At 38.4% G+C, this 18496-nt stretch overlaps 2 protein-coding genes across 3 annotated transcripts in view; both read left to right on the top strand.

The window, feature by feature from the left end:
• PIR (pirin) overlaps window positions 1–6329 on the top strand; it is a 108896-nt gene extending 102567 nt beyond the window's left edge. Inside the window, exon 12 of one of the 2 annotated variants that reach the window (XR_002138553.2) lies at window positions 6199–6269. The gene's annotated coding sequence lies outside the window, so the exon portion shown is untranslated. Of the gene's footprint in view, window positions 1–6198 lie in introns of both variants that reach the window. The other variant, XM_019746288.2, reaches the window with a different exon arrangement.
• Window positions 1–18496, top strand: part of VEGFD (vascular endothelial growth factor D) — a 34034-nt gene that overhangs the window by 13130 nt on the left and 2408 nt on the right. The window contains exons 2-5 of the mRNA XM_019746284.2: window positions 6199–6400; window positions 9883–10073; window positions 13077–13225; window positions 14449–14549. Of these exons, the coding sequence (XP_019601843.2) occupies window positions 6199–6400; window positions 9883–10073; window positions 13077–13225; window positions 14449–14549 (643 nt within the window). The remainder of the gene's footprint in view (window positions 1–6198; window positions 6401–9882; window positions 10074–13076; window positions 13226–14448; window positions 14550–18496) is intronic.

Raw genomic sequence — 18496 nt, 5'->3', positions numbered from 1 at the left:
GAAAATATGAACCAGACATGTATTCTACCCATATTCACAGAGACTGCAGTCTAGTAAGGAGAATGCAATATGTTCATAAATAATATAGTCTAACTTAGGGACAACACAGAATGCTTGATGGGAGTAGTGATACTTGGTTTGGACCTGGAAGGAGGACACCTGGAGAAAGATACTTAAAAGATAAGTGACGTAGTTGGACCAAATCGATAACTCAGGATTACATTTTCTACAGAATTTGATGCAACAATTGGCTTATTCATACATTTAATCCACATTGATTTGGCTCTTAGTATTGCCATGTGAACAAGATATATCATTACTGCCACAGGGACCCTGACAGCCCAGTGGGGAAGACAAGCAATATTAGTTCAGTGATGGTAAGCACTAGGAAGGAGAAGGGTGGGGTGCTAGGAGTTCATGCAACACTGGGACCACAGCTAGGCAGGGATGGGAGTGCTGGGGGAGGGTTCCCTAAGAAGATAGCACCTGGCTGAGAAAGGTTTAGCTAGGCCTAGGGTAGATGGCATTCCAAGTAGAGGGGACAGCACAGACTAAGGCCAAAGCAAGAAGAAATGAACAAAACAGCAAACCAATGAAATGGATGTCCAGTAATATTCCATTGTTCAACACGCCAATGTTTTCCATTGCCTCCTGGATTGGATACAAGTAGCCTGGCCTTCAAGCTTCCAATCCTTTCTCTTTTATGTTTTAAATAACTGTGTTGATATACAATTTACATACTATGAAATTTACCCATTCACTTGTTTTAAGTAACTCGGTGATTTTAGTAAACTTACTAGTTGTGCAGCCATCATCCATGTAAGATCCCCTATGCACTTTTACAGTTAACCCTCATTCCCACTCCCAGCCCCAGGCAGCCAATAATCAATTTTCTGTCTCTTGGGTTATACCAAGGAATGGAATTGGTTGGTCATATCCTAAATTTGTGTTTAACTTTTTTTATTTAAATATAGTTGGCATGCAATCTTATATTGATTATATTAGTTTCAGGTGTATAATATAGTGATTTGACATGTTTATACCTTACAATGTGATCACCCCACTAATTTTAGTAATCATCTGTCATCGCGTGGACTTAATCACAATATTATTGACTATATTCCCCTTCCCCTTTTCATCCCCTCCCTTCCGGTAACAATCCCTTTGGTCTCTGTTTCTATGAGTCTGTTTTTGTTGTTTTGTTTCTGTTTAACTCTTTAAAGAACTGCTGAACTCTTTTCCAAAGTGACAGCACCATTTTACAATCCCATCAGCAACCTGTGAGGGTTCCCATGGCTCCGTGTCACTGACAACACTTGGTGTTGTTACTCTTTTTGACTGTAGTCATCCTACTGGATGTGAGGTGGTACCTCATTGCACCAACCTCTCTTCCTAATTTTTCATTCCAGTCCTTCCACTCTTAAACCTGCTCTGTGCCCAACCAAAGTGAACCTCCTACTGTTTTCTTCAGTGGGGCTCCTTGATATCCCCAAATCATGCCTTTGTTCACTCTTTGAATGTGTGACTTGACTAGATATTTGGGGGAAGGGGAGAGAGGACGGAAATTTAGAGTTCAAATTAGTAGGATACTAATTTGAAGGCCTTTGATTTCCCTACAGCATGGACACTTCCAAATCCCTCCTACAAACCCAGCCACCATACCTTTCCGGACACCTTGCCTGCCATCTTAGTCACACTTGGCCTAAGCCTGAGCTGTTGAGATCCTCATGCTTCCTCAGGGGAGTATGCCATGTGAACTTAGAAACGAACAGAGGGAGCAATGAGTACCATTCATATTATACCGTAGAAAGCAGTATGTACCGGGGTGCCAAAAAATGTATACACGTGGCTTGTATTCATCTTTTGTTATCGGTATATATTGAGTATTGCAATTTTAAATAAGTTTTTTTCTTTCTTACAATCTGTGTGCATTTTTTTTGGCACTCTTTGTATTTAAATAATGGTAAAATCCTGTTCCAAAGACTTTAAGCCTCACAATTTAACAACTGGCCTACGGTAGCCAGAATATCAGAGAAAGATTTATTATTTAGGAGTGAAATCACTAACAATCTTGGATTAATCACTAAAAAAAGATGCTGCTGTAATAAAAAGCAGAGATCTGGTAACCCTGCGTCACTTCCTCTTGCTGACTGCTTTTTAATTATTTTAGTTTTGGTTAGCACTTCCATTAGAAAATAGGAAGAAATATGAGCAACTTATTTGGCAGAGTTTTGGTAGTTAAAACCATTGCAATCAATGGGTTAAGTACGTATTTGGGACTATATTTGTACTTTTTAATTATAATTTTGTTTTGTGCAAGCAGATAACATCAAGTTAATTATACAAAAATCAACCAGTACAGAAAGTTTATTGGAAACAAACCACCATTCTCAACCCTTTGTAAACATATGCCCCCAATGAATTAGTCAGATTTCTGCTTATGTTGAATTGTTAGTACTTCCACTTGTAATAGGAAAATGACTATCAGCAATTTCTCAGTTATTTCAAGTTATGTTTTAAATTATAAGGCTTAAAGTATGCTCAAATAACTGAGTAAACACTGCATTTTTTATGATGGGGTAAGTCACATGAGCCATTCAATACTTTTAATTCAATCCAGAGAGTTGATGTTTTCTCTTGAGTGCTCAAAGTTGGATAGTTTAAAAATATTTTTGAAATTGAATTGAAATCCATAAAAAGTAGGAAGCCATACATCAGTCTTTATTTATGGATGGTATTGAATGAAATTAGTCTCCATAAATGAAAATCTTTTCAATATAGTACAATTTTTTAAATATTTAAAAAGCTATTTGATTGGTTTCATTTTTATCTGAAAGCAGTGTTGTAACAAAATTTTATTTTGAAAATTGAGTATGTAGTAGTTATACTGTCCAACTAGAAGAAGCAATGAATAATCAGGAAAAGAGAGGCTATTGACAAATGAGCCTAATGGAGAATGATTGAATTTCAGAGTTGATAGAGACATTAGCAATTATTCAGTTTCATCCTCAGAATGTTTTAGATGAAAAAGCTGTGGCACACTGCTTAAATTCAATACCTATTCCACAAACCCTATGTATTATGCTCGTCATGCTTCCTCCTCCCCTCATGCCCAGAAAATTACCTTGATTCACACTTCACAGATAAGTGAGAAATCATAGGTCCCAAGCAGTCCTGCTATCTACAAACCCATGTCATTCTCTGTGAGGTTCCTGTTTCAGGGGGTGACCCTCTCATCCATTCATCCTGTGTCCACTTATCTCTGGAACTTACATTAAACCAACCCCCCTAGGTCCCTGCTTCACCTGTCCTGCATATGCATTCAGTTTTTTCCTCTCTGTTTGCTCTTTCCCTCAGCTCATAAACACATTCAAGGTTCTCCTACGTTTATTAAACACACACACACACACACACACACACACACACACACACACACACACTCACATCTGAATTTCCAATCACGATGACCTTCTAAATTCATGCTTTGAGATCTTTTTTAGTCCATAGCAATGATAGATACAATATAAAATTGATCAGATGATGGTAAACATCTGCAGATGGCAAACACTTGCAGAAATGGTACCAAAAACACGAAGCTGAAAAAAATCAACACATTGTACACCTTAACCTTACACCATGCTATATGTCGATCACATCTCAATAAAAGTGAATTTTAGAAAAACATGAAGCAGAAGCTGCAGAACTGATGGACTCTGAGTCTGGAAGGTGGAGGCCACCAAGAATTGAGCTCTAGTGGGTCATGGGATCCATGAGTCATGGGTACTACATCAGATCCATCAGATCCATGAAAGTGGAAGGAAGTGTTACTGCTCACTGCTGCCTAGAGCTGTGTCTTCTATGAAAATGTTTCACCGGGGGCAAAGGAGGAAGCAGATACTTCCTTGCAACCAGAAATTGATCTAAAGTGATCCTGAGTCATAGATACTCAACAGAATTCTGGATTCAGGGCCCTGCAAGTCAGGGTATAACCACAGAACTTTTAAATGATGAAAGAATAGTGAAAAAGAAAAATGAATCTCCCAATGAAGATGAAACAACTAAACAAAATTCCGAAGCACACAGAGGTAATCATTACTAAGAAAGACAGCCAACAAAATGAATAATCGGGATATAAATCATACATATGAAGTTGTAATATGAAACAATACTTCAAATAAGTAGGACCCTCAAAGACGTAAAGGACTAATATTCATAAAATAAAATGACAAATTAGGAAAGACATACAGAAATGAAACAAAAAGCAGATAGGAAAGAGAATGAAGTAGAAAGATTTGAAATTAGAAATATGGTGATTGAAATTCAATACTTAACAAAGTAAACTCTAGATTCATACAATTGGAGATTTGGTGATTGGGGAGATGGACCAATTAATTTACCCATAACATATTGAAGAGAAATGAAGGGAGAAATAATAGATAAATATGAAAGCACATTTACGAGACATGTAAGGTCATTAAAAGTTCCAATATATGTCCAATAAGTATTTCAAAAAAGAGAATAGAGACAATATAAAACATGGAATAATGAAAAATATAATGACTGAGAAAAGTGAAATTTTAAAAAGATGGGCGGCCTCAGATTGAAACCGCTATGAAGGTCTCCGTCTCAACTTCTCAACTCTGCCATTGTAAAATGAAGCAGCCATAGATACAATGTAAGTGAATTGGACATGACTATATTCCAATAAAACTTTATTTATAAAAACAAGCAGGCAGCAGGGTGAATAAGGCCAGGGGCTGTAGTTTGACAATGCCTGATCTAGGGAATTAGCTGTTGTTTATATTTTCATGTAGATCCCTCCAGATGTTTTACATATACATATATTTAAATTATATGTGATTAATTCACAATGGTTAGTTGTTTATATATGATGTACATAAATAATTTGAACAGAGATGAACTGAATTATATAACATGGATCACACTTGCTTTTCTGACCACCCACTCTCGGACAATGCAGTATCCATCATCATATCTAAAAAACAAAAAATCCTACTTCCAAAATCCCGATGAATGATGCAGATTCATTTTGTCCCAATAAACATCATTGGTTTTGATGATCGCATAGTATTTCATTGTATACATTTATTGTTATTTACATAACCAAATCCCTAATTTTGAACAATTAGGCTACACTCTGAAAATCTTTTTGATCGAGTCTTTTTTTCTCACAAATCTTTTTTTCTCACAAATTGTATTAGTCAATACAGTTCGTGCAACTGTGTGGAAAGCAAATTTTCAACATAAACTCTAATAGTGTATTTTATCAGAAAAAAAAGTCTTTGAAATAGTAAGCAGGTTTAAAAGGGGGGCAGGGCTCAGAGGGTTAAAAGTTGGAAAATTCAGTTTATCAGGACCTTATAATGTTCCTTGCATGATTGTAGACAGGGTCCCCAGGACTTTCTGGGTCAGTTTCTCAAATAACAGATTAAAACAATCGTCATTGGCTCCTGTCGCAAGAATAGTATGATTTTAAAATCTATATTAGTTTCCTGTAGCTGCTGTACCAAGTTACCACAAACTTGGTGGCTTAAAATAACAGAAATGTATTCTCTCACAGTTCTGGAATCCAGAATTCCTGAATTGAGGCTCTCGGCAGAGCTCTGCTCCACCCAAAGTCTCTTGGAGAGAATCCTTCCTTGCCTCTTCCAGCTTCTAGTGGCTCCAGGCCATCCCTACCTGTGGCTGCCTTATTTTAATCTTTGTCTCCATCTTCACAAAATCTCCTTTGTGTCTGTGGCTTTCCATCATTTGTCTCATAAGGACACTTGTCTTTGTATTTAGGGCCCTCCTAGATAATCCAGGAGGATCTCATCTCAAGATTTCTTGACTGCATTATATCTGCAAAGATCCTATTCCTAAATAAAGTCACATTCAGAAGTTCTGGTGGTTAGGACATGGACATATCATTTTGAAGTCCACCATTCAACCCACTATGATATTGTTTCTAAATGTTCTGAGAACCCAGGGGCCATAATTCCTTTGATTCGATCATGAGTGAGCAAAATGTGAATCAGAAATACTAGGTGTCATTTTTCCTAGGTACTGGTGTACATTTCATTCATCTCTCTAGTTTCTTTTCAGATCTATTTACATTTTTAAGTGTTGGTAATGAAGATTATTAGACAAACTAAAACTTCAGTACTTGCTTTTAAACCAATCTTTATTTTTTTTAAGCGGTCAATGCTGGAACAATCTGAACAGCAGATTAGGGCGGCTTCTGGTTTGGAGGAACTGCTGCGAATCACACACTTTGAGGACTGGAAGCTATGGCGATGCCGACTGAAGCTGAAAAGTTTTACCAGCACGGACTCTCGCTCAGCATCCCATCGGTCCACTAGGTTTGCAGCAACTTTCTACGACATCGAAACACTAAAAGGTAGGTATGTGTGTGTGGAGGCCAATTCTTGCTCTTTCTCAGATACTAACAAATGCACCAACCTCTTCCAAAATTTAGCAAGGCAGGCATGTGTCAGAGAGAGAAACGGGGGGCTTTGATTTCATAGCTTTGGTGTTGGTGGAGAATCTTGGTTTTCTACGTCTACTCCACAGATAAATATATTCAATAGGATTTTGAGATAAAAAGCCAAAACAAAGAACACTTCAAAATATAGGAATATATTTAACTCAAAGATATGGGGGCAAAACAAACCCAGAAAGATGGTTCTTAATAGAAAAAAATCATTGGGTTGACTTAAAAAATAAAACAACCTAGGTATTCATCAGCAAGGGGCATTCTACTGCTATACATACGTGAATAAAAACTAATAGGTTAGGTATAGCTTTTTTATTTCTTCAAAATTCCGTGATTTTTTAAGTAAAAATGAAAAGTAGAAATTGGCAGCTGTGTTGTAACAATGCATAGTGGTATTACTAGGGGAATAATGGAGGGGGGAAAATCTCTAGACAAAAGAATCCAAACTCCAGACTGGAAAATAACATAATTGGAAATAAAGGGAATGATTGTTCCCTTGTAAGGTATGGCAGTTCTTTATAAGAAAACCATTGTCTGTCTGTATTACGCCATAATGAATGAAATGCTTGCCAAATAATACTGTGTGGCCTCTGATTAGGCATTTAACATTTTTGATGACACGTAACATCAACACAAATACCACTGTGGCATGTTGATCTAGCATTTTCGATTTGATTAAGCTATGATTACCTGGTAATAGATTGTATCTGTTACGTAATTCAAATTGACCAGTAAGCCAAAATTATAGTTTGCTTTCTTTCTAGACTTCTCTTTATTTTTTTGCATTTGTAGAAAGATGATGATGTTGCACAGGGATCTGGTGTTGGCTGTGGGGGAGGCGGTGCGTAGGCAGGGATACATCCCTTGGCTGCATTGTGGGCATGAATGTGAAGAGAATCCTTTGTGCTCATGTGTATAACTGTGTGTCTAAATGAGCTGAGATAGTTGGAACCACAGCCTAGAACCTACTCTAGCCAGAGGTTTGCAGCTCTAGTTGTATCTCTGTGGTGAATTAGCATGGACTTCATGAAAGCAAGGGAGTTAGGCTTCACCTGAGATCCAAGGCCTTAAGCAGATGACCTGTCTGTCTGAAGGCTTTAGGTGAGTCTGGAGATACTCTGTGAAGATGGAGGTAGACACGCGAATGACCATAAAACCAAGACGAGGTGATAAAAAAAAGTCAGTCACATTGACATTTTCTAAGGAGGAAACCATAAAAAAAGTATAAAAATATTTTTAAAAGAATGTAAAAAAACTCTAAAATGTTTCGTTACATGGGGGATCATCTGAAGTTTTTTACTAAGCTAGAAACAGCAAGTAATCAAATGGGTATGTTACATCAATTGCAATTTGTTATTAACTCTCCCTCATAGATTCCAGGGTCATCTTGGAGGTGGAGCAGCCTGCTGAGCAGTAGTAAAGAATAGTAGAGTCATGAGGCCTTTACTCTGTGTCATTGATCACAGTTCCACAAAAGTTTGATTAAAATCTTACCACTCCAACTTTCAAAACTTAGTTTTATTTTTTAAAAAAAGGAAATGGACAGCAACATTTAAATAGAATTTTGAACAAGGACTATTTTTATAAGTCGATTACTTGCTTTTTCCAGGATTCATGATTAATAATAGAGAATTGAATAATACCCATATTAATACCTCATTGGGTAATTTATCTCTCATGTTTTTCACCGTCACGTTCTTTCCATAAACACTCAAAATCAGAAATTTAGTGATTGAAGAAGCAACATATGAGGAAAGTTGAGATTAAGGGGGGAAAGGATATGGAAAGCTGTTTTAAAGGAGTAATTTAGAGACTAGAGTCAGATCTCCAACAATAATATTATATCTGTGTACTTGAGGCAGGCGTTCTTTCTGTCTCTTCTGGTGGAAACATGTTCACGTATGTGGGAATTCAGAATAAGCTGGTGAGAGAGAACAATATACATTTTTAAAGATGGGCTGAAAACAGAGAAGAGCTATTATCTATTGCTGCATAGCACATTACTCCCAAACTTAGCTGCTTAGAGAATAACATTTTTTATCTCACAGTTTTTGTGGGTCATAAATGCGTACATGGCCTAAATGGGTGTCTCGCCTTCAGAGTCTCCATAGAGGCTACAGTCAAGGTGTCAGCTTGGCCCACAGGCAGCATCTCGAAGTTCACCTGGGGCAGGATATGCCTCCAAGTTCACTCAGAGGCTATTGGCAGGACTCAGTTCCTCACAGGCTGTTGGACCGAGGGTCCCGGTTCCTCACTGGCTGTTGGCCAGAGCCCACCCTCAGTCCGTTTCCCACCTTCCCAGCTTGACAACTTGCTTCATCAAAGCCTGCAAGCCAAGGAGGCAAGAGAAAGGGAGAGTGCCCGCAAGCGATAGAGGCTGCTAGAAAGACGGAAGTCACGGTCTTTTTTAACCTAATCGTGGAAGTGACATCCCATCACTTTTGCTGTATTCTCTTCATACGAATGAACTCATTAGGTCCAGACCACACACAGAGGAGGGCATTACACAAGGGTGTGGACACCAGGAGGGGCGTACCATTGGGGGATCCGTTTTAAGGCTGCCCGCCACAAGAGGTTTTCACCACCACCCTCAACATATAATAAACTACAAGTCCGTGGCAAGCTAAAAGAATGCCTTTAAATGTTGTCTTTGTCATAAAATTGAATCACTTCCCAAAACCATCCATAGAAAGGCTATACAACATTAAGTATCAAAGTGTCAAATCTAATTTAAAAAATAAACTAGGAGAGAAAAGCAAGTATTGTTTTACAAAAATGTATATAATCCTTTTATTCCCACAGGCTTGTCTCTTTTTCTTGTTTTTCTCCAGTTCTCTAGAATGGCCAGAATATTTCTCCTTCCGTCAAAATGAATTGTCTTATTTCATCATTTATATAAATATCAGTATTGGACACTCGCAAATGAGAAAAGTCTCACTTGAGGAAAGATTAGTTCCACTTAAATTTCCATTCATGTGTTTGCCAGATTTGAATCCTACTGTAGTTTCTTAAGCAACCAATAGAAATGTACTCTTTGCTGATGCTAAAACCTACCCACACCTGGCTTCAAGTAGAAGAAATGTTACCCAGCTGTGTTGTGTAAATTGCTTAATAAATAACACTTACATGTTATTTCTTACATGGTTTTACTTTTTCTGAAAACAGTCTGTGGTTAATAACATGTAATAACACTTACATATTATTTCTTACACGGTTTTAATTTTTCTGAAAACAGTCTGTGGTTAAAGGACTGACAAAAAAATATCCGTCTGGTAAAACAAACAAGCACTACAGATGTGAAAACGACCATGTGCAGCATAACCCGGGCTCACGCTGGCATGGCAGGTCATTTCTTTTGCTGGCCCCAATGAGCTTCCTCTCTGCAGTTATAGATGAGGAATGGCAAAGAACCCAGTGCAGCCCTAGAGAGACGTGTGTGGAGGTCGCCAGTGAGCTGGGGAGGAGCACCAACAGGTTCTTCAAGCCTCCCTGTGTGAACGTGTTCCGGTGCGGCGGCTGCTGCAACGAAGAGAGCCTCATTTGTATGAACACAAGCACCTCGTACGTTTCCAAACAGGTATGAGGACATCAGCAAGTACGCCCTCTCCAAAGCCCTGATGATGGTGTTGACAGCTACAACTAAGCTTGTTGCCAAGCACTATGCTAAATACTTTACGTCTTGTCTCATTTATTCCCTGAAATCAGCTAAAAGGGTATCTTACTATCCTCCTTTCTAGATGAAGACACTGAGGCTCAAAGAAGTAACTTATGGCAGAGCTGGGATTCAAACCCAGGTCTGTGAGACTCCAGAGCCTGAATGCTTATCAGTTACAGTCTCTCTGATGCTATCATGTCAAGAATCAGAAAGGCATATGGAAGTTACTAGAACAGATATTAAAAGGAATGAAGACAGCTGCACTGTCTTGTGTATTTGTTAGGTTCTATGTTGTTCAAATGGAGTGACTGAGAAGAGTAATTTAATAAAGGATGTGGGCTGAGTTAGGGGAAGTAGGAAGGGCTGGTGCAGCACCCAGAGCTAGCAAAAAAGGGGGAGCTGTTCCCAGCTTTGGACTGAAGACGCAAGGAAATGGAGCAGTTATGGGACCCAGAGATAAAGTGGAAAGGGGGCTGCTGGACTGGCTGGAGGAGTGGCGGCCACTGCCAACCCTTAGCCTGGCAAGGAGTCGGGGGTAGGGGTGGGAGAGGCAAGAGGAACTAGAGACGCATTCCATGGAGGTCGGTGTCCTGGGACACAGACTTCAGTGGGGAAGGAAGGAGAGAGGATGGCATCTTTGGAGGGGCAAATGGAGAATATCTAGCACAGAAGACCTTTGAATTCTGCAGTCCTCATGAAAAAAAGAATTCTCCCCTCTCCATCTTATACAATCCCTTTTGCTCCATAGATAAGTTTTTCTTTTTATCACTACCACAGTGTTATTATGTAACTATGTAATACTTGTTGCTTAGGAGAAAAACAATAACAAGTTTAGGAAAACATATTAAAAAGCTACAAGTGAAACTACATTCTTTTTGATTCTATGTTACAAATTCCTCATGCATGTTGATACATTCATTGAACTGTCATATTTGCTTATACAATCTATTCTTCTGTATACATATGTATACAACATGTATACAGTAGTGGTACCATGAAATTACATATGCACCAAATATGTCCATGTTAGGTAATTATCTTAATTGGATGGAAAAAATAGAATGTTGATGTGTTTGGTAATAAGTTAACTTATCCTTAATTTTGTTCTTCCTACCCCCTAAAATATCCCTTAAACTGTAGAATTTCTTTTTCTAAATCCTTTTAGAGACTCTTGGGACTTGTAAAAATTCTGACCTCTTCTATTTGATAATCAGGTCCAAAAAATAGCATAAGTATGGCTAAGTATCAACAGTCAATAGAAACAAAGCTTGCATAACATAAGAGGCTTTAGTTCATGACAGTGTTATTCCCTAGAGCATAGCTGAAAAATTTCGCAAGAAGATGTAGTTTATGCAAAGTAAACACTCTAAAAACACTCTCTTACTTAGATTCATGGAAGTCCCATTACATATTAAAAGGTCAGAATAAACACAACTTTAATGGATTGTTTCTACTTAATAGAGAGTTGAATACTTTATTTTGACTGCTATCCTCAACAAATGATTAGTTTTAAAGAATGTACTTAAGTATAAGTGTACAACAGATTTTATTTCCAAATATGCATATTTGAACATTTTAGTAGTGGGTTTTCTTTCAAAAAAACAACAACAAAAAACCTACCTCTCATTCCAAAGTTATGGACTATTTGATGAAATACCTGTTAGAAACAAAGTGAATAAATGAATACTTTCATTTAAGTAAGGGCTGTATGGGATGGTGATTGACTGGAAAGAACATTAAAAATCAGGTTCAAATTCATCCATACATCATAGAACCACTGCAGAAACAAAGTAATTGACATTTCTCTTAAGTTCTACTTGCCAGGATCCCACCTTGCTTCTTCTGGTCATAGCAATTTCATTCCAAAATGTAATAAGGCATATTCTTAAGAGTATCACCTCTGGCTCTAGAGTAGACTGCCTGGGCTCAAACCAGGCAGGTTTATAACTTGCTATAGGCAAGTTATAACCTCTCTGTACATCTGTTTCTTTGTCCGTAGAGGGGGGGCGAGGATAATTTTTTAAAAAAAACACCCTATAATGTTGTTATGAGGTGTAAATGAATTAATATAATATGCTTACAACAGGGCCAGGCATATAGAAACACAGAAAGAAGGATATTCATGTTACCTATAATTAAGTGGTTGGGCATGATGAGCTTGTATCAGTCAGTTATTACTATGCAGTGCTGCATAATAAACACCCTAAAACTCACGGCCTTCAAACAACAAAGACTTATTCTTACTCATGTATCTGTGGTTCAGTTGGTTTAGTGTGGTTTCAGTTGGATTCCACTCCAAGCTGCAGGTTGCATCCAGGTCTGTTCCCTTTGTCTCTTATCCCTTGGACCAGCAAGCCTGCCAGGTCATGCTCTTCTCATGGTTACTGCACACACATGAGAAAACAAGCCCCACAAAGCACCCACAGTTCAAATGTGTAGTTGTGTCATGTCTGCTAACATTGTGTTGATCAAAGCAAGTCACATGGCCAAGTCCAAAGTCAAGGAACAGGAAACTATATTCCTTGAACAGAGATGGTATGAGAAGGCATAAGTAATTTGTTTTGAACAATATTCTAGTCATCATCGTCTCAAATAAACTTCAAAGCTATAATTTCAGTTAGTACTTACTATTTATACTCTAAAGCAGGAGCAGGGACCGACAGTGCCATTTTACAAGGGTACCAGTGACACAGAAAATTTAAAAGATTTGACCAAGCTTAAATACTTGGTAAAGTTGCCTAAGTCCCCAGTTTCCTCACTTCCAGCCCAGCATTCTTTCCACCATGCCAGCCTTTATCCTTATTAGTTCTGGTCTTAATGGACAACTTTGCTAAAGTCATTGCCATAAAAGACAAAGGCGAAAATGCAGACTATAGAAATAATTATTTTAAAAAATATATATGTATTATGGTTATCTTTCTCTAGCTCTTTGAGATATCGGTGCCTTTGACATCAGTACCTGAATTAGTGCCTGTCAAAGTTGCCAACCATACAGGTTGTAAGTGCTTGTCAACGGCTCCCCATCATCCATACTCCATTATCAGAAGATCCATCCAGGTCCCAGAAGAAGATCGGTAAGCATTACTTCTCCTCGGTTATACTTGTTCTTGCCTTTGCCAAAGCTGTGTGTGGGAGATACTTAATTAATTACAGAGTCATCACTATCTCTTCAAGTTCTCCACCTTTTAGCTTCTAACCCAGATCTACTGGTAGTAACTATTTGGCAAATATATTTTGTATTAGGTGTTAGATGTATATTGCAGTGGAACCAAAAAGCTCAGTGGTTATGAACTAACTCAACATGTCCACTTACGGACATCTTTGTTCATAATACACACAGTTGTAAAACTTAGTTCCAGCCTCAAATTTGTCACATGTTCCCTCATTCCAGAGCAAGCATTAAATAAAACTCATTTTAGGCTGTTTATACATTTCAGTCCCAAAATTCGGGAAAAAAATAAAAAGGTTCCTAGAGGCATTGGGGAGTGGCAAAACTATCTGCATCTGAGTTTGGCGATTTTCTAATCCTTCTTCTTAAGATCACCAAATGGGAAATTCTTACTTTAAATTAAAATGACTTACAATTAATTTGACTTTGAAATTTTCTTGAGAGTATTTTATGATTCTTCATGACACAAATTATGATACCCTAAAGTGTTCTGAAATCAAAGGTAAGAATCACTGATTTGGGGGAAAAAAGATTGAGAAACAAATAGAGGGCAAATTACAAATACTGAATGAAAATATGAAGTAACTAAGTTGGAAACTTAGATCTTGCAAAGGTAAAGCAGTAAAGGCTTGTGTGAGTGACAAGTGAAGGAGTCAGCTGCTGGTTATGTTAGTTAACACTGAACCAAGGAAACACTTCTACCTCTCTCAAGCAGAGAAGAAAGCTCATATATCAGGGACATTTATCCTCAAGATGTTCCTGCTGTGTTGACCAATGTCTTTATCTCCATTTTAAAGAAGATAAATTCTTAGGTGCTATGTTAGAACAATATTTACTTTTGGTAGATAAGTTCTGTTGATAGTGAATTTGCATTGTTTCAACACCAGTCTTCTTTAAAAGATGATAATTTTCCAAAATTACAGTTTAATTTCCAAACATTTCTAAATAGAATATTTGTAATTACAGAATTACTATCTAATAACGTGCATTTCAGGAATATGAATTAAGCTCCTTAAAAATTTTAAACATTCTACACTTAAAAATTTATTCAACATTTTAAAAAAATGTTTGAAATGTATGATTGCCTTTCGAAGAGTTTAAATGTGGTTTGTTTTTTTCTTTTCCTAGCTGTTCACATTCCAAGAAACTCTGTCCCATTGACATGCTATGGGATAGCAACAAATGTAAATGTGTTTTACAGGAGGAGAATCCACTCGCTGGAATGGAAGGTAATGAGCAGCATGAAATAATAATAGTAATAATGCAAATAACAACAATAGAAACTAACATTTATTAAGTTCTTACTATGACCAAACAATGTTGTAAGCCTTTTATATGTATAAACTCATTATATCCTCACACTAATTCTATAATATACTGTTATTATCCCTCTTTCCTACAATTAAAAAATGGACACACCAAGATGTCTGGTAATTTTCTCAAGGTCACACAACTACGAATGATCGAAGCAGTCAGATTCCAAAACACTCTGTACTATAATTATACAGTAAGTCTACCAATGCATCATCTACTTTCTAAAAGAAAAGCCCAAAGCGATTGGAGCATCCTGAAACATTGAATTTGAAAGGGGATGGTAACCTATAATGAAAGCCACTTCAGAACTAAACACTTAGTCAACCATGTTTTACTAATTCATTTGTATAAAAATCTCACCAGAACATAAAGTAATTTTGGACTTGTTGGTTTCTTTAACTGTGTCATGTGAAAACGTGCCAATAATTTCAAAAGGGGGCAGGAGATATGACAAAAGTTTTTATGAAACTAGGGCTAAGTAAAAGCAAAACATGGCTGCTGGGCTAAGGGGAGTTGGGAACCATATGAGACAGGTGGTCATCACTGCCCATAACTCATAATGCTATGATTTTGAGTGATGGACATTTGGCTGAAAATGAATGCCTTTTTTTGTTTATTTCCCAGATAATTTGACATGATTCTACTGAAAAAAAAAGTCAAGGAATCGTGCAATTTGAACCTTGCTTGTTTTAAACTATGATCTACAAGCAAGACTAGTAAGGATTAAACTCTAAGGAATCAGTGCCTAGAAACAATTAGTAACATCCTACTTCCTGTATTTCTGTCTCTCAGCTTCCTTCTAAATGTTTTCCTGGAAGCTCAACACCGGGTTTAAGAGAAACTTAAAGTCAATGTAGTTGAAATGCCCGTGCAGATCTTGAATGTCATCTACATCCTTCAAGTGTTCAGCTATCCGCTTGCAGAATGTACATCAGTCATGGAGAAACTCGCCACCCACTGACATAGCCCGGTTACTCTGGCCACACTCTTGGTGCTAGTAAACTATGTTGAACCTAAATCTCTCTCTCTCCAGAACAGGACTATCCAGTGGAATTACAGTGAGAGTCACATATGTAACTTACATTGTATAGTCCTCACATTAAAAAGGTCAAAAGAAAACAAGTGAAATGAATTTTCATATATTTTATTTAATCCAACATATCAAAAATAGTATCATTTTAACATGCAATCGTGTTATAAAACTTCTCAATGAGATATTCTCATTTTTGTGTGCAAAGTCTTTGAAATCCAGTGTATATTTTATATTTACAGCACGTCTCAATTTGGACTTGCCATTTTGTGCTCTATATGACTAGTAGCTACCATGTTGGACAGCCCAGCTCTAGAGCATCAACTCATTAGTTCAGGTTTTACCCTACGGAGTCATGTAAAATATAATTCTTTGTCCATGTGCTTCATTTTTTAATAGTGTTAGAAGGTTATTGTGGGAGGCAATACACATAGAGCTTAAAGGCTGTTCTAGTTGAGGTTTCCCTGCTACACAGCTTCTGAAAGAGATTGGTACTCAGGAGGCTCGCATGTAGGCACAATGCATTAAAATGTGAGATGGAGTCAGGACCAGGTAGAGGGAGAAGTTGAACCGCAGTGCAGTTGCTAAGAGATGTCAGCCAATCCTATGGGGAGCTGAAGCTGGGAGAGCCCTTGGGGGTTGTCTCAAATTGAAACCAAGGGGCTGGGGCCTCTGGACTGGTCATTGGATATGGGCTGCCTCGGGGAGGGAACGTCATGTAACCTTGGGTGAGGTGGTCTCTTTCTACTGAAGGTAATTCCTGGGGAGGGACTCAGCCAGTGCACATGAGTGCTGAGGGTAGAAAGAGTAGTGGGGAAAGAGAGAAGTGCGCTGAGCAGGGGGGAAATGAGTGCTCAGGAGCCGAAGTACAAGAACATAGCATATGGGGTGCTGGAAGGAGTTCAGCATGGCGGGGCTGTAACGGGAGGGGGCTGCATAGATATGAAAGAGGAAGCTGGAGAGGTTCACAGGGAAGTTAGTGAACCTTGTCCCAGAGCTTCGATGCGATGCTAAGGGCAAAGGGAAACCACTCAACTGGTTCAAGCGGGACAGTGACAGCACCTTTTAGAATTTCAATGAAATCAACCCAACGGCAGCATACAAAAGGGTGGGTTGGTCCCCCAGGGAAGGAAAGGAGGTGGGGAACCTTCTGGGAAGTTGTAGCAATGATGGAAGTGAGAGGCACAGGGTAGTCTGGATCACAATCACTTCTAATTTTCATCTCCCATAATTCAATGTGGGCCAAGTTCACGGTCATCTTTCCAGTGTCCCCATCAAACTAATATCATATACTGAGCTTACTGTTCACTAACTACCTTTTTCACACATGTGGCTGTTAAGCCAACTGCCTTTTTTACAATGATCTCTTTCCTGAATGAGCACATTTGGGTTAGTGAATCCAAGTCCAACTTAATTTTATCTTGTTAGATTCAGGTCATTGCTCTAAACTGTTACAATACCAAAATAAAAGGGCGGGATGGGGGGCAGTTCCTGATTCTGTAATTTAAATTCATCAAGATATCCACAACTGCAAAAATTTACTTAGAAAAATTCCATCATTTTATTGATAAAAATGATAAATGGAACAAGGCTGGGAACAGAGTACACTGGCATCCCATCATCAACTTGCCCAGGACTGACATCAATATGTAATAGTTCAGGGTATCACCCTTAGCTATAGTTGCTGCTTCACTCAGTTGTCCTACAACCAGTCTCTGTTACTTTGAACTTGGCTAGAAGGATTGAGGCCAGCCTCTGCCAACTAGCTTGCTGAAGTTCAGCAAACACCCAGTGGGCTGTGTTTCCCTAAACCACCTGGCCAAGAATGGAGTTGGTCTCTGCCTGAAGTGTTCTGAATGAGTCTCTACTGCCACCTTGTGATCCTTGCAAATCTTTTCAGTGCTTCCTCACTGTCTTTTAACAATGTATTCTTGTCTTGCCCCAAAGGGACATCTGCCTCACTGGCATATGGCTTACAAAGCTCACCTTTTTTCTCCTCACACAATTCAGAATGGAGTCTCCCTGGATCTAGCCTTCCAACACCCATTCCCATTCAACATCATCCCTCAAAGATCATCAGCCACAGAGCAGTTAAAACTATGAGATTGGATGACACGAGGTTGCCATTTTGATATATCATTAACAGTCAGATATTGGCAAGAACATATGGTTTAACTGAATGTTCAATGTCTTGGAATGCTGGGTGGGATTCTTCAGAGTCTCTGTACATCATCTAGCTTCAGGACCCTTTAATTATACCAAATAAGCTTAAAAAAGTTTATCAAGTGTCTATTTTATGCCAGAATGATGACACCTGGTCCCTATATCCTTCAGGATTTTTAAATTCATGGACAAGACAAAGAAATAAACAGTCAAATGTAAGTAGTGTCAGAAAGCACAGGATAGAAATAGCACAAGGCCAGGGCTCTAGGCTAAACTTGCAGAATTTGGGAAAGATATGGGGGAGGGAGGATAACTACTAGCAGAAGGAAGGAAGTACATGGCGAAAGGCATGGGTCTGAGACAGCCGGGCATATCAGGGGAACAAAAAGTACTATACTTCAGTATGGAAGCAACATAGGATATGAGAGAGACAGAGAGACAGAGAGAAAAGAGGAGAGGAGTCTGGGAGGTGAGTAGGGTTCTGTTCATGGAGGGTCTTGTATGTCCTAGTGGGAAAATTGGCTTTTATTGTGAAAGAAAGGGGAATCTTTTAAGGTACTTAAAGTAGTAGAGTGATGTGATTAGATTTGCATTTGATAAACTTGTGGAGAATGGACTAAAGGGGTAAAACTTGTGTTGGCAGAGTGACAGCCATCGACACAAAAAATA

The sequence above is a fragment of the Rhinolophus sinicus genome, chromosome X, assembly GCF_036562045.2.
Source record: "Rhinolophus sinicus isolate RSC01 chromosome X, ASM3656204v1, whole genome shotgun sequence".
Classification (NCBI taxonomy): Eukaryota; Metazoa; Chordata; class Mammalia; order Chiroptera; family Rhinolophidae; genus Rhinolophus; species Rhinolophus sinicus.
This window is presented reverse-complemented; position numbering and strand designations above follow the sequence as displayed.